Here is a 15,288-nt window from a genome sequence, read left to right on the forward strand (position 1 = left end):
TTTAATTTTTCAAATTTTTTTTTTTTGTAAGGAATGTGTTTATAAGTACATGGAGAGCCTCAGTACTAAGAATCGAGGCAACATTGTGGTGCAGCTAAATTAGAGAAAAAGGATCCTTCAGAAATCTTGCTGATGTAGGACGAGTAATGACATCGCCTTTCCATCTCATCTGACTACTTTCACTTCCAATCAATATCAATCCATATGCTTCTATTTTTGCTAAGAGAAATCTTTATGTACCTTAAGCCTAAGGTTTTTATATATATATATTGTTTTTTTAACTGCAGTGTCATAGTAGGAGATAATGGCTTTTGCTTTAAAGCTTATACTGCCGTTTTTGAGTGCTTCATGTGAGTAAAGATTTCAGAACTGGGTCCTTTTTTCTTGTACCAGATTAGGAGGCAGACAAAAAGCAAACAATCATCTTACTGATTTCTTCATCATTTCTGCTGTTCTTTTTTATCCTTCTTCCCACTCCTAAAGGTGCTAAGTAATTTTCTAGAGTAAGTTTTGGAGGAAGAGAATATATACTTTAATAATAAATTTAATTTTTTTAAAATTGCTTTGGAGGGAAGAGTGCAGGGTTTTTATTCCTGTTGTTTCTGGCATCTGACTTCCAAATGCACCTTTTTTTCCTTGAAGTGCCAAGTGCTCAGCAATCTATAACTGTCAATTTTCTGAGTAAATGACATCTGTATTCAGTTTTAGAATACTTGAAGCAAATAATTTAAGATATTGAATTAAGAGTTTACTTAGAGTAAGTCTCATAGAATGTCTAATGTTACTACAGTAATGGAGTTTTATTTGGCTGCTAAAGCCACATAAGTAGCCCTTCAAAAATCTTAGGTCTGCATGTCTTAGAGACAGCATTATGTGAAGGTAAAATCAGGTCAGCAGTGTTCTTTTACTGACCATGTGCATTTTACTTAGAATTTACTTTGCTAACTTTTCATCTCTGACTTCTAGAATCTTCTTCCCAGAGTGGCTGGCAAACTTGATGTTGCCCCTGTTTCTGATATTATTGAAATTAAGTCCCCAGATACTTTTGTGAGAACTATCTATGCAGGTGGGTACTCACAAAAGCTGTGTGGTATTTGTCCAATGAAGAATCCAGTACTGCTAATTTTTCTACATGATCCTATTGTTAAAACCTTGGAATATGATAGGAATTTTCACTTTACAATCTCAGTTGCTGTGGTTAATAAAAAAATGAAGCTTGGGGATGGACATGATGCTTGCTGTGTGAGAAAGGAAGTAATTCCAAGGGCCTTGGTAGAAACATGCCAAACCCAGGTCTGTCACCCTGAGGAACAGAATTTGGTCACATCCTTTCCATGTACTGTGCTTGTTCATGCCCTTCTGATCAGATTCTGGAAAGTGTAAGACATCAGGTTAATTGTCCAGCTTTATTTAATAGGAGTAGCATTAGTTCTGATTTAAGATACCACAGGGTTGTTTTTTCTAATTATGAAGACATTGAACAAATTATTTACAATATTTAATTGACTTAATTTGTAATTATTTTTTTCAGTCTTGTTTCTCTAATGCTTGGCTGACACTGTGTTTTATGTTAGATATGAGCTCATTAGCTAGTGTTTCTTAATTTTTCTGTAAAGATTGTACCACATGTACCAGCAGGGTATCACTTTTTGAGTTATGGTACTGGAGTGTAGTTTTGTGCTGCACTTTAATTTACTTCCCAATAGTTCACAGTTTCAGAATGACTTTGTTCATGAGTAGTTAGTTTAGTAAAATGTTGCAGCATTTTTTCTTCTAGCTTTCCCTGCAGCCTACAGTGTAAAGTATTGTATTATATTATAGGGTAAACACAGTCCCACAGATAGTTGGGAGAGGCCTCATTGTCTTCAGTTCTGATGAATTCATGCAACAGGATAAAAGATCTACTTTGAATTATAGACATTCTTTATGTGTAAGAATGACATTTTCAAAATTATTTTTTTCATCCCTTCTGAAATTTAAAAGCTCATTCATAAGAGATGGTTTGAATGCTTTGTATCCTTTAAAAATAGAGGATTTGCATTCGTACTTGAGAAACATGGGGCTAAAACGTAAATTAAAGTATTTGTAATCTCTGTTTATTAAGTGCTGAGTTTTATCTAAAGTTTATCATAAGTACTGAGTTTCATCTAAAACTGCAATTTTGGGGAGTACCCTGGTGGATGTTGCATATTCTAGTACAACTGCTAATGTGGTTTTGATATTAATTTTATTTGGTGTTTTTTTTAAAGCACAGTATGTCTGATAAAAATTTTTAATGTGACTCTTTTTAGGAAATATTATTTGCACTGTGCAGTGTGATGAAGCAGTCAAAGTGTTTACTGTCCGGGGAACTTCGTTTGAGGCCGCACCGGCGAGTGGTGGCAGTGCCACTGTAGAAAAGTGTGAGTATTTGTTCTGGGGTGCTGTTGTTTAGTTTAGTACAATTAGTTTTGCTCACTGAATGGTGATGTTTTGTAGAAGTATTATTTGTCAAAGCAAACTGATTGTCATAATGTTAGCTCTATACTGTTAATTACAGATGCCTGTACTTTTTAGTGATGTCTAGTAAGAGAACATACAGATTATCTGCACAGTTACTTCCTTTTCTTTGACCAGAAATGGAGATTATCTGTGCTGAAATCTGTGCTTGTTCCACTCACTGCCTTCAGTTCTGCCACTGCAGTCTTGAAAGTAAGGACAAGTTACAGCTGTTTGAATAACCAGATTGGTTTTCAAAACAAGACTGAGCAAAAATAGAAGTGTTTGGCTCTCTGCAGTTTTGGTTTAATCATATTGCAGTTGAGATAGGTCATTACATCATCGGGCTAGATTAGTGGCAGTTTGAATTGATTTGAGAACACCCAGTTGTTGTTTTAAATCAGTTTTAACTACATCAGTTTTAATTTACAATGTAATGAAGCCGGTGCAGCTCTGATAGTTGAGGAACCCAGTCACAGAATGACAAAGTAGTTGAGGTTGGAAGGGATCTCTAGAGATCATCTAGTCCAGCCCCGTGGAGCAGGTTGCCCAGGACTGTGTTCAGTCAGACTTTGAGAGTGTCCACAGGTGGAGACTTCACAATTACTCTGGGTAACCTGTTCCACTTTTGGTGACCTCTGCTGTTTTTCCCTGTGGGTCTTTTTGTTTTGTGGCTTAGTCCTCATCTAAACCATCCTGTATTTCCTAATGTCTGTGGATGGCAGAAGTCAAACATTACTGCAGTTAGTGTATTGCACTGGTGGTGCGTTGCCTGATGACTTGTCTGCCTGTGAGAGAGAGGCTCACACTGCTTATGCTGGGTTGGTATCAGCGTGTGACTTGTACAGCAGAATTCCTTTTAGTGCAGTTTGAGCTGTAGGTTCCCTAAACACAACCGGGGAAGGAGGCTGGTTACTCAGAGCCAGCAGCAACTGCTGAGACTCATCAACAGCTTGCGGCACAATTGGTTATAGAATGAACTTTGAATTAAGCTGAAGTTCAGATTTCAGCTTGAAAACACATGCTTTCTCATTTTGCCTGTGGGTGTTTGGTTCATCTGGTGAATGCAGTGACCCCTCCACCACCCGTGGGTATCTCTGAATGGATCGAGCAGAAGCTGACAAAGAGCGATCGACCGGAGCTCACCAGCGCAAAAGTGGTTGTGTCGGGGGGTGAGTGGATCTCACTGAAACTGTTTGATGTTGCACTGAACTAATGGCACCTCTTGGTAAATCCTATCTGTAGCAGAACACTGTAATGGGGTACTTTAAAAAAACAAAAGAAATTAGGATGCAATTCTGAACTACTCCGTGGGGGCCACTGGGGAAGCACCCAATGTATATTTTGTAAAGAGGTAAAACATGAGTTTAGCATATGCTGGGAGGTTTTGTAAGAACATTGTCATATTTGGTGAGCCTCTTTAAGATTTCAGCAATATGAAGTGTTTTTTTGGGTGGAAATTTATCATGTTTAAAATTACTGCTGATCGTTTCAGTCAGTCTGAACATTATGATGTAATGACCTTAATGATTTTAAAACCTATATTGATTGTATTCTGCTCCTTAGGTATCAAGCGAGGGACTGTGATTTTTACTGTATGCCTGCAGCCAAAATGAGTTGTTACTAATCCAACTACAGTGTTTTGTTCCTGAAGCCAGCAGAGGGAGCACAAATTAGTTAAAAAATACCATTTCCCTAGTTTTGGAGAATGACTTTGATGATGCTGTATGCAGGAAGTAAACAAGACAGAGTGGTGTTGGTTTATACATATGAAATATTAATGGCAAAGACAAAAGCTAAATCTCCAAATATTAAATTCTGGTTAGTAATGTATCCAAAAATACCCTGTGCAACCATGTCTTTGCAAATGTTAATCATCATACAGAAAGTTTACATAGGCAAAAAAAAAAAAAATCTTCAAACACATGTTCTTCTTTCTTGATCTTCTGTTGTTCTTAATTTTTAAGGGAGGGGCTTGAAGAGTGGTGAAAATTTTAAGTTGTTGTATGACCTTGCGGATCAATTGAATGCTGCAGGTAAACTTGTTTTCCTCCTTCTTTTAACCCTGGTTATTATATTTAAACAGGTCACGTTAAAACCAGAATGAATCTTTAGTCTTTTATTTTCATGTCTCTACCAAATAGTTAAAATGCTCTTAGTTTAGCAATAGATAAAGTTTTGTCAACTATACTTAAATGCCTGTGTATGAAGCAAAATACTAACCTGTAATGTTCTCTGTGCTTCTCAAATCTCCAGAAGCTTGCAAACAAAAAGTCAAGTTGTCATAGCTCATTTTGATGAGCTGATACTTTCTGCATACATCCTTTTCTACTGCCTCTTTACAGAATCCCACTCTCGTCGTAGTTCGAGTGGTCTGTCCTTTCGCTGTGCTTTTGTACTGAGGAGAAAATCAACCATATACAATGTTTCAGCCAAGTATTTTGTATAAAGGGCGGGAAAGAAGGAGAAACTGTTTGCTTTAATGTTTTAACTTCATTAATTTTAGCATTCACATGTATAGTTTTACATGATTGGCTTAGTTTTTAAATTGGTGTTTTTGCTAACGAAATGTCCATATGGCATTTTTGAGTTTACTTTGATTTTTTTCTTTACCATGCCTGATTTTTGAGATTCAGAGCAATACAAAATGGCACATATGTTCCATCCAGACTTGAAGGAACATTCTGAGAAGGCATTTATGGGAAAATCTTCTGACAAAGCAACAAGAAAAAGTCGTGGAAATATGCCAGATTGAAATCCTTGGTTTTAAATATATGGCCCTTTGGTGGTGGGAGTAGGGATTTCCTGTTGCTTATGAAGTGCATTAGCACTTACTATTTGGAAGTTTTTAGCTAGTGGTATAGAGAGGGATTACCATAAGAGCTTTTAAAAGGGAAGTTTTTAAATACGTGCCCTTAGACTGTGGGACTCTTCAGTAAAATACATGGGCTTTTATGGTGATATAAATTTGGCTCGCAAATATTTTAAAAGAAAACACTGAAAATATTTTCTTTCAACTAGTTGGAGCTTCCCGTGCAGCTGTTGATGCTGGCTTTGTTCCTAATGACATGCAAGTTGGACAGACGGGCAAAATAGTAGCACCAGTGAGTATGGAAATATCTCTCATCTTAGAGCTGGGATGGTTTTTAGCCTGCATTTTCCTTCAGAGCGAGCACTTAGACATGAGCTGAGTCTTAATACTGCGCCTAAAAGGAACATCAGTGTGCCCACTGTGATATTGTCACTTGACAATGCGTTTACAAAATGACAGAAGCAAGCTGGGGTGGCAGTCTTTCCTTTGGGTCAAAGGGATGTGTTCTGACACAGCTTTGTCGGGGGTTTTCTGCATTTTTTCATAGCTGCCTGAACCTTTTTTAGCTTCCTAGCAGCTGGCATTGATATGCTAAAGAATGTCATTGCTGAAATAAACTCAAAATTATATTGATCCGTGGCTTGATCTCTTGCAATTGTGTGTTCTGGGTTTTTTCAGGTGATGATTTTGAAAAATTTTTAGTTGCTGTTACTGGATTGTTGCAGTACAGTCAAAGCAAAATTTTTACAAGAAGTGAAAGTGCAAGAAATTTAAAAGAGGAATAATCTACAGATCGGCTGCTGTAGAGTGGAATACCAAGGACATACTCTGAATGGCTTAATAGTGGGCAATAACACGGTGCATATCGTTTTCTGCTATTTCTGCATCCCAGTATCACAGGGAACTGATTTCTGTGTCTTTTTGTGTCTGTGTGGGGCTTTCTGTCGTGCAGAAGTCTGAGGCTTCTTTCACTGTTCCTTATGATCTGAGGACATACAAGGAAAACTGCAGTGAGATAAAGCACATTTGAATGTTTGTAAATAGTGAAGTACAAATGTAGCTCACCTCAGTGTGGGGCAGATCCTCTAGTGAGATGTGATGATCTGTCAGGGGTACACTGAGCTCCACAGTGGAGTAAAGGTTTTGCTTCTCAGTATGCAGCTCTTTGTGTATGGCAACAGAATGCATCAAGGGGCAATTTTTAACTTGTTCATGGCTTAATGAGGCCAAAAGGGAAGAGTGAGCTGAAACTCAGCATATTTCAATTGCTGCATTTACCAAACCATAACACTTTAAATAATACTAAAAAGCTCTGTGTGTTCAAAGGCTTCACAGGATCCTGAAATGTTTTGCCTTTGCCATTGCTGCAAATTTAAGAAATTCAATCCATGACCATTATTTTTCTAGTAAAATACATCCAGCTGGATAGAGTAATACTTGGATGTCAAAGACAGGAACTTGTGAGTCTGTTGTCAACTCTGCTGGATTTTCTTGAACAAGATGTTTCATGCTTCTGAATTCGTCTGTCATGAGTTGTGGGTAGGGATGTTTGCTACTTTTTGCCATCTGATGATAACCCTGTGGGGCTGAGTGGAGCTATATCTAGGCATGCTGGTGTTTAAACCTGTAAATCTATATGATAACCAACTGCTACAAAACACTCCTTCTGAGAAGTAGACCTACTGATAAGACCAAGGTCATTCCAGAATCTTGATAGCAGTGATATTAACCTCTGCTGTGTAAGGAAATTGGGAGGTTCTGTGGATTATAAATGCAACCTCAACTCTTTCTGCTTACCAGGGTATAAGCTAAGTGTCATTTAAGTGTGTAATTTGAAAGGGCACAAGATGAGACTAACCATCCTTAGTTCTTCACTACCCAGATGTCTGCTAATGAGGTGGAGAATATTAATTTGAAGACAGCTCAGCTCTGGTGTGTTAAGGCTCAACAATGAACATTCTTTCCAGAGTCAAGGGTGTATAAACAATTACGTTGAAATGAAAAAGGCTGGTTTTTGATGATGATGCAATGCTATATTTTGCCACAGATGGCCCATAGCAACATGTGAGAGTCATAAGAACATAAAACCACATCATAGGATCACATCCATGTTGTCATTGTCCTCTTCTAGAGGATTGTTAAATAGCCTTTAGTCAGGACTGATGAATGAATGTTGAACTCTGGTGTCATAAATGATCTGAATTGGCACAATTGCATAGTGCTCCATCTATTTGTCTGCAGGCTGATGCATTTCTCTCATCTCACTTCTTAGCAAGTGTTTATTAGATAGTGAGTTGTGCAGAGTACTGGAAATTACATGTCTCTTCTTTCAAATTTCAGACATTTAGTCTGGACCTTAAAATACGTGTAAGGATAGCATTCAGTGCTGTAGAAATATTGCAAATATTAAATGTTAATTGTAATGAAAGTGCAAGTTGAATTGATACTAAGCCCACAGAATTGCTGACTAGAGGTTTTGATTTTTCAATGTGCTGGACAGGCATCTTAAATATGAAGCAGTTGAAAGCTGCAAATTCTTAATTTAACATTCCTAATTCTACTTCACTGTCTTTTTGGTACTTCAGCTAGAAAATTATTCTCTGCAGTGGAAAATAGAGTTGACTTGAAGAAGAACTGAGGTTTTTTGGTCAGGTCAAGATGATGCTGGCTATTTTAGCAGTTCTCAGAAGATGCTGCTTTCTCCCTGTATGAGACGTGCCTGGTATCAGTTCAGGGAGAGCTTGTGATGTTCTGTCTGGAGAACTGCAAAGCAGGTCTGAATACTGGCCAGGTGGAGCAGCTGAGAGCTGAATTTTGTGTTCAGTTTTGAGTTGACATGGTGTGTGCCCTCTAGGTGTGTGGGTTTTAAGCAGGGGAAGAGTCTCAGATACAAGAAACTCTCAGAGTTGGAGCCATGCATGTTCTCTTGTGCAGCTGTTGGCTTCTGATGGGAAAGTATCTTAGTGTATGCTCTTACACTTCTATTAATAGTCTCTTGCCCAGTCTCAGTGGAGGACTGGAATGCATTGTTTTCCAGGACTCTGGAATGGGGTCACTTGGAGACTACAGAGGGACAAGGGTTAGTTGCAAGCTCAGGAAGAGGGGAGGTGCTTCTACTTTTTCTGTGTGACTGCTGGGGTGTGTTTGTGCTCTTTGCTGGGTAATAAGATCATGGTCTGAAAGGGCTGCTTATTTCTTCCCCTGTGCCTTCAGTTTTGGGTTTGGGGAAGGAAGGCTGGTTTTGGTCCTCAGTCCTTCATAATTCTGTGACTGGCTTCAGTTTTTAAGAGTGTGTGACAGGACCTGAGACCCTCACAGGCACAGTAGTGTTCTGGAGTGCTGAGGTGTTAATACACAAACACAGTGCCACCCAGGGAACAGCTGGAGTTCATTTGACTTCAGTGATGGAAGACTGCAGTTAATTAAAGAGCACAGATTTCACCTTGGGTCTGTTTGAGCCCTGGTTCTACACAGCACATCTGCTCTTCCAAAGTAGCCTTGGACTGTTAAACTTCAAGGTTTTGTTCATGTTGGTGTTTATGCATATTGTTGGGTCTTTGGCAATGTTTCTTTTGTACAGTTTTAGTCTGGTTCAAACGTTCAGTGTATTATTTTTGTTTCTGTTAGTACCTTTTTTTTTAACCTCTTGATTTCAGGTGATTGCAGCTCCTATTTGAACATTCTGTCTTATGAAAGAGAAGGTTGATCTGTATTACTTGATGAGATGGAAGGAAGGAAATTTTTATACATAAGTGGATATATTAAAATATAAAATATTTTCTTCCTAATTAAAGAAAGCAATTTAGTATATTCAGTCTCTTTAATCAATAGCAACCATTTTAGCATATATTTTACAGTTAGAAGCCAGCTTTTTCCACTCTTTCTTATATGCAGGTGTTCTGCAGAAAAATGAAATTCGATCCTCAGGTTAAGTACTGCATGTAGTTTCTGTTTAAGGAAAAAGCCTTTGTAAGAATGTTCAAATTAGCTGGTTTTGGATAAAAATATCCTTCCTATGAGTGCCTACTACTAAATATTAGCTGAGTATATCCAGTTACAAAATACTAAATTCCCTACAGAAATCAAGCCTACCACCATTACATCAGAGTAACTGCTGTATTTAGAGGAGAAATTTCAAATAGTCAGGTGTGTTAGTTTCCACAGTAAAAGTCTTTCCAGTTCTTTCTCTCATGTTTATAGAGAAACAACGACAAAAAAAAAAAAAAAAAGAAACAAGGACAAAAGAGATGTGGAGAAGAAAGAAGGAACGAAAGAAAGTGGTTTTCTTAGTTTTTTGAAACTTTTGTAAATGGAACATGAATGCTTAATTTATTAGTTCAGTATTAGCTTTCCTTACCCAAGGCATAATTAGCAACATTTCTAACGTGCAAAGCAGTATGTAATCTTTCTCAGGAACTTGTGCAATTTGTCTGATTGATATTCAACCCAAAAATAAACTCTGACTTGTGAGAAAAGGCAAGGAACTGCTCTAAACCTTTCCTGGGGTGTGTGGGCTCTGCAGTTCAGAAGGAGGTGTTGGGGGGACTGATGGTCACTGATGGGCCCCAGTGCCACTGAGGCAGCTGGGCTGGGGAAGGTGCATTCCCAGGGCTGCTGGGGGGACCTGGACACTGCCCTCTGGAGCAGCATCCACGATCCAGGTGGGGAGTCCTACCCTGCAGTGCCACTAGGCAGCAATCTTTGAATGCCCAAACTGTTCCCACGGTTTCCCAGGTTTTCCCTTGCAGCCTGTTCTAAATAACTATGTCCTTCCCTCAGGTTTAGGAGGAAGGTGGGTTTGTTACTGGGATTATCTCACACTCAGCTTCTTGTCCTGAGAAAAGAGCCAGAACCTCTGTGACACTGAGAGATGCTTTTCTTGGCAAGCATGTGTGTATATTGTTACCCTCTGGCCTTGTGAAGGATCAGCTGCTGCCTGAAAGGTGTCCTTCTAGTTTATTCTCTTCAGAGTTTAAATGTTCACTCTTCTAAAATTAGTGCTCTTTCATGGTCTAACTCTAGAACTGCCTTAGTTTCTGCTGTAGGATTTCCTAGCTGGCAAAACTACTTTCTCTTTTTTTTTTTTTTTTTTTTAATTTCATTTTTTATGTTAAGGTGTTCAGTTGCTGCTGTCTTGTTGCTTTCAATATTGGATACAAAACACTAACATCGCAAGAAACTGAGGTGGAAAACTCAGGAAGGCACAAGTTAGGAAATATGTGATGTAGGAATAATTGACACTGGATTAAATGATTATGCTAGAAATGTGATATGATTGCACAGAATACAGGTGGCATGTGCTGAGAAACCTCATGTGGGGAAGGCAGAGGGGAGTTCAGTGTAGGTCTGATATGATGGCCAGGAGGAAACTGCTTGGCTTCACTGCTCCAGCTTTATTTTCATGCTAGAAGATCTCTTTGGCTATAATAGATTGAAGGAACTTCAAAAGGGAGGCAGATTTACAACTGTCAGGAATTGACAGTAATAATGAGAGGAAAATAGGTGTGTTAGAGGTGCATCTTCAGTTGAGACACTGAAGAGTGAGATGTTGGTTCACTTGAAAGGCAACAAAGCTGTGGAAGAATGCTGGAATTCTTGTTGCTCCCCCTCTCCAAGAGGCTGGGATCCTTTCTCTGTGCCTTCTCTGTTCTCTCACTGTTTTACTGGGCATCCCTTTCACTGTGGTGAGTGGCTTTTTGGCACTTAGTAGTTGTCATTTCGCTTTGGGAGTAGCAGGAAGGGAGAGGCACAGTATCACATCATTTAGATAATTCCTGTGTTTTGTATTTCTTTTTAATAGGTAGATGCTAATTGTCCTTGAGAGTTCTTTCCCATTGCTTTCTTCGGGATCCTTTGCATGTTCAGATTATCTTATCTGCTGTTTCCTTTCACTCTCTTGTGAGGAAGCATAAGGAAAGTCAAACAAGGCATATTTTATTCTAGTATTCTTCTTCTCTAGTAGTTTTCTTCTGTAGCTCTTACCTAAAATTACTAACAACAGAACAAACTAATTAGTTCCCTTGGCATGAGAATTGTCACTCCTCTTGTCTAGATTTTCTTATGAAAATGTTCTACTCTGCTTATCAATTAAGATCTTAATTACTTCCTCATTTGTTGCACATACAAGGGAATATTGAGATACCAAGGTTTCTCTCTTCAAAAGCATGGTACATAATTCCTGCTCTGTTCAGCTCAGTGCTTTGTAGGAATGTGTTATTTGTCCATCAGGTTTGTGGTGTTATTAACAGACCAGCAGGTGCACTTTGCATGGTATAAATGGCTGGGGCTCTTAGGTAGGTAGCAGATGGGGATAGCATTGGGAAAACCAACTGTGCTTGGGAAATTGTTTTTGGAATATCTCCTCTGCTAATTCACTATTGTTCAAGAGTAGCTTTATGGTGGCAAACTTTGGAGAGCTGTTTGTATGCAGCTGGGACTGAATTTACAGACTGCCTTTCTCTGACTTGCTAAAAAGCTGAGGATTGACAATCCCTTTCATCCTGCATTATCCAGTGTAGCTTTTAACTCCAAGAAAACTATGTTCACAAATTGATGCTCTGCTCCTTTGGGGTTGGTGCAGAAACATTAAATTGTACTAAAATATTCATATGTGAGTGCATTTAGCTGAAAGCAATTGATGTGCTTTTCCCTGGAGAGAGGGGGGAAAAATTTTGCTGTATGGCCCTGCACTCCAGCAGACACCCTAACCATGCTTAAGAGTAATTACACAGCTTGACTGATCAAAGGTTCTTAAAGTGAAAAAGAAACTGTAGTTGGGCTCTAGTTTAGTGATGTGTGCTTTTTGAATGGAGTGGGTTGAGCTGCCTCATGTACTGGACAAGTGTGTGATACACAGTGTAACAGAGATGAACTACTGTCAAGCCAGAAAATATTTTATTGGCTTAATAGCTTGTAATTGGAAAGAATCTCTTGTACAAAGCAATTTTGATCACAGAGATTTCTTTCTAATTCCATTGTCCTTTCACTCTTGCAAAGAAAATAAAATATCTGAGGTGCCTTTAAAAAATAGTGTTTATGCTAGAGGGGTTTATTAAACTGGCCTTGTTTAAAGGCATGCCATTAGTAGGATGATAAATGGATGTGCATTGGAGGTTTTCAGCATAATTCAAAATTGTCATAAAAATCAATAGCAGCTGACAACATGCTTGCAAAGTAGCTACCTCAGCTTGTGGGGCACCTGTGGCTGCCCTGTGGTCTGTCACAGCACCATTCAAAGGCTCTGCAAGTTGAAATAAAAACTGTTCTTGTAGTTTTCCTAAGCGAATGTCCCTTAACTGCTCCAAGGCAGCCTAAGGCATACTTAAATATTCTTGTAAGTATAAATGAAGTAATATATGTCACAAATTATTCTATAAATAATTTCAAGAGTCTCTACGCACAGGGAAATAATGGCATTGGTATATCAGTAATTGCAATCATCCACATGCAGCACCCCTTGCATTTATCCAAACAGCATGTAACTAGCTGCTGGATTCTGGAGCCCCACGTGCAGATCTGTGCATGTGAAGCCTGCCTGTGTAGAAGTTGGGTATGTCTGAAGCAGAAACAGAGTTTAGGGAATGACTAAGGAGGATTGTTTTTCCATTTTAATGATCAGCATGTAATGACTGACGTGGTCATTTCTAGTGGAGAAATATAAGTCTAGATGAATACTTTAGCTAGCAACTGAGAAGGCGGATTTTTGATTTGGAATCTTGACTTTGAATAGGATAGATTTGGGAGTTGTGGGGTTTATTTAGGGTGGTTGTGATGCAAATCTGTGCTTATAAACTTGGAGGTCTCTGTCAGGGTCCTGTCTGCCTCTGGAGCTGTGCAGGACATTGTGTAGCAAAGAAAGCTCTCTTGATCCATGTGCCAGTTTGCTGGCAGTCACCTTGGGCTGCTGCTGTTGTCCTTGGGGAAGCCTCGTGGGTGCTGGTGCCCCCCCTTCACATCTGCCCATTACTGATGTACTGAGCCCTTCCAGCAGCAGCACATCTGGAGTGTTGGTACTTCCTCAAGGTGCTTTCCTGTCCTCTGCTTTGCACAGTCTGAACTGTTTGGTGCATTCAGTGTCCTGTATTCCCTCCATCCTGCTCTTCCTTGCCATCAGCTCTCTTCTCTGGTGTCCTTTCCCTGTGCTAATGTCTGCCAACAACTTCATAAAAATATTTGTGGCATGGCTGTGATACTTGTACAGTATTTCCTGTGAAATGAAGTTACTGAGAACCAAGACAATTTCCTAACCTAATGTCAAGTCTGTATACCACCAAAACTTGCACTTCCTTGACTTCAGTAGCTTTTGGCACTTCATTCATTCACAGTGCTGTGAACCCTTTGGTCTGGAAATGTGTGTGTGCTGTTTTGTTGCCTGTACTCTTGTGGCACAGTGCTGGCAGCAGCCCTTCAGTGAAAATCTGCCTGTGCCCAGTACTGGGGAGTTGATAAATGCTATTCCATGTCCTGGACTTTGCTGTCAGTGCCTGTAACTGGGGGCTTGGATCAGCTGCCTGACAGCAGTAATTAGAGCCACTTCCAGGGTTCCAGAAACATGAAGTTGAAGTTGGTATGTCTGGCTCCTGAGAGGTGTGACCCAGACTTGGATTCATCTGTTCTGTGCCTTGTATCTGTTCTGAAGGAGGACCCTGAGCTCCTTGCAGAGCTTGCTGCTCTGTGCTGCCATGGCCCAGCACACTCTGGAAGGGACTTTGCCCTGGGCTACCCAGCTCCTTTCTGCTTCCCTCCTTCACCTGCTTCACAGGGCTTGGGGCTACAGTCCTGACCTGGCACTTTCAACTCTGGCACAGCAATGACAGGACTCAGCAAAAGGCCTGATAGAAGTTAGTGATTTCAAAATATCAAAACAAGGTTATTAGTCTGAAAATAAATAAAGATTTGAATTTCTCAATGCTTTGTGTTGGCTCTGGATGACCAGTTGAATTCTCTTCAGGATGGTAGTGAAATGTCCTGAAGCTTTATCATTTAGACATTGTGGGTCCTTTGGGTCCCTCCTACTGAATTGCAGAATAGATTAAAACTATGATTAAAATGGAAGTGTTGGTAAGAACCGTGCTGTCCTGTGTGTTCTCTGTATGAAAACACTGCTGAGGTGCTCTCCTGTCAGGGTTAGAGGACCAGTTTTGTGAACCAGGGAGCCAAAAGCACATAACCTGGAAGGCCATGGCCTAGATGTACAATAAATGCTTTTAGACAAGCCTGGTGATTTACAAATGTCCTTTTAATGAAACATCCTTGTCTTTCCTAGATATTTTAATAGAATATATTCATAGGCATCTGGCTCCTGGTTAGCTGGATTCTTTCCAAAGATTGAACTTCACAATGTTAAGCAGACTGATAAGAGTATCTGGTAGTCTGGATGACTGGCACTTAATGAATTGCTCCAAAAAAAATCAAATTACGGTAATGTGTCTTTAAAAAGAGCTTGTATTAAAGACAGCATGATGTTAGAATAATTTCTCCCACAACATCTGTTCTTTTATTTGGTATAATTAAAATACTGCATTCTTACTGTGAGTTCTAATGTGGACGTATTATGTTACATTGCAGCTGTGGTTAAAATGGATTGACCTCTAATAGTAATCCACTTGGTAAAAGCCTGCTGAGGCCAAGATGTTTCTGAGTGTGTTCACTGGCTGTATGGTTTTGTGGAGGTACATGGACTAGATTCCATGTTTCAATTTCAAAGGAAGCCTTTTTGATAGGAAAGACTTTGTTTCTGCTTTATTTCCTCTCCCTTTCAGTTTTTGCAGGAGAGAGTTTTTATATAAAAATACAGAAAGACTTCATAAATTTCATTTATCTATTCCTATTTAGAAAACAATATAGTGAGCAGAGTCTAACTGTAGAAACCAGAAAGAAATCTTCCCATTTTTCTTTAACTGATGGCATGACTCTGAGGCCTGTGTGGCAGAAGCCTCTGGTCTCTCATACCTTTGTTTGCTGCTCCCCTCTGTAGGTCTGTGCACGTCCCAGAGCTG

At 39.4% G+C, this 15,288-nt stretch overlaps 1 protein-coding gene across 1 annotated transcript in view; it reads left to right on the forward strand.

The window, feature by feature from the left end:
- ETFA (electron transfer flavoprotein subunit alpha) overlaps nucleotides 1–15,288 on the forward strand; it is a 29,403-nt gene that overhangs the window by 8,501 nt on the left and 5,614 nt on the right. The window contains exons 5-9 of the mRNA XM_066328763.1: nucleotides 967–1,066; nucleotides 2,292–2,402; nucleotides 3,549–3,650; nucleotides 4,446–4,514; nucleotides 5,500–5,582. Coding sequence (XP_066184860.1) covers nucleotides 967–1,066; nucleotides 2,292–2,402; nucleotides 3,549–3,650; nucleotides 4,446–4,514; nucleotides 5,500–5,582 — 465 coding nt within the window. The remainder of the gene's footprint in view (nucleotides 1–966; nucleotides 1,067–2,291; nucleotides 2,403–3,548; nucleotides 3,651–4,445; nucleotides 4,515–5,499; nucleotides 5,583–15,288) is intronic.

Source organism: Sylvia atricapilla, chromosome 13 (genome assembly GCF_009819655.1).
Source record: "Sylvia atricapilla isolate bSylAtr1 chromosome 13, bSylAtr1.pri, whole genome shotgun sequence".
Lineage (NCBI taxonomy): Eukaryota > Metazoa > Chordata > Aves > Passeriformes > Sylviidae > Sylvia > Sylvia atricapilla.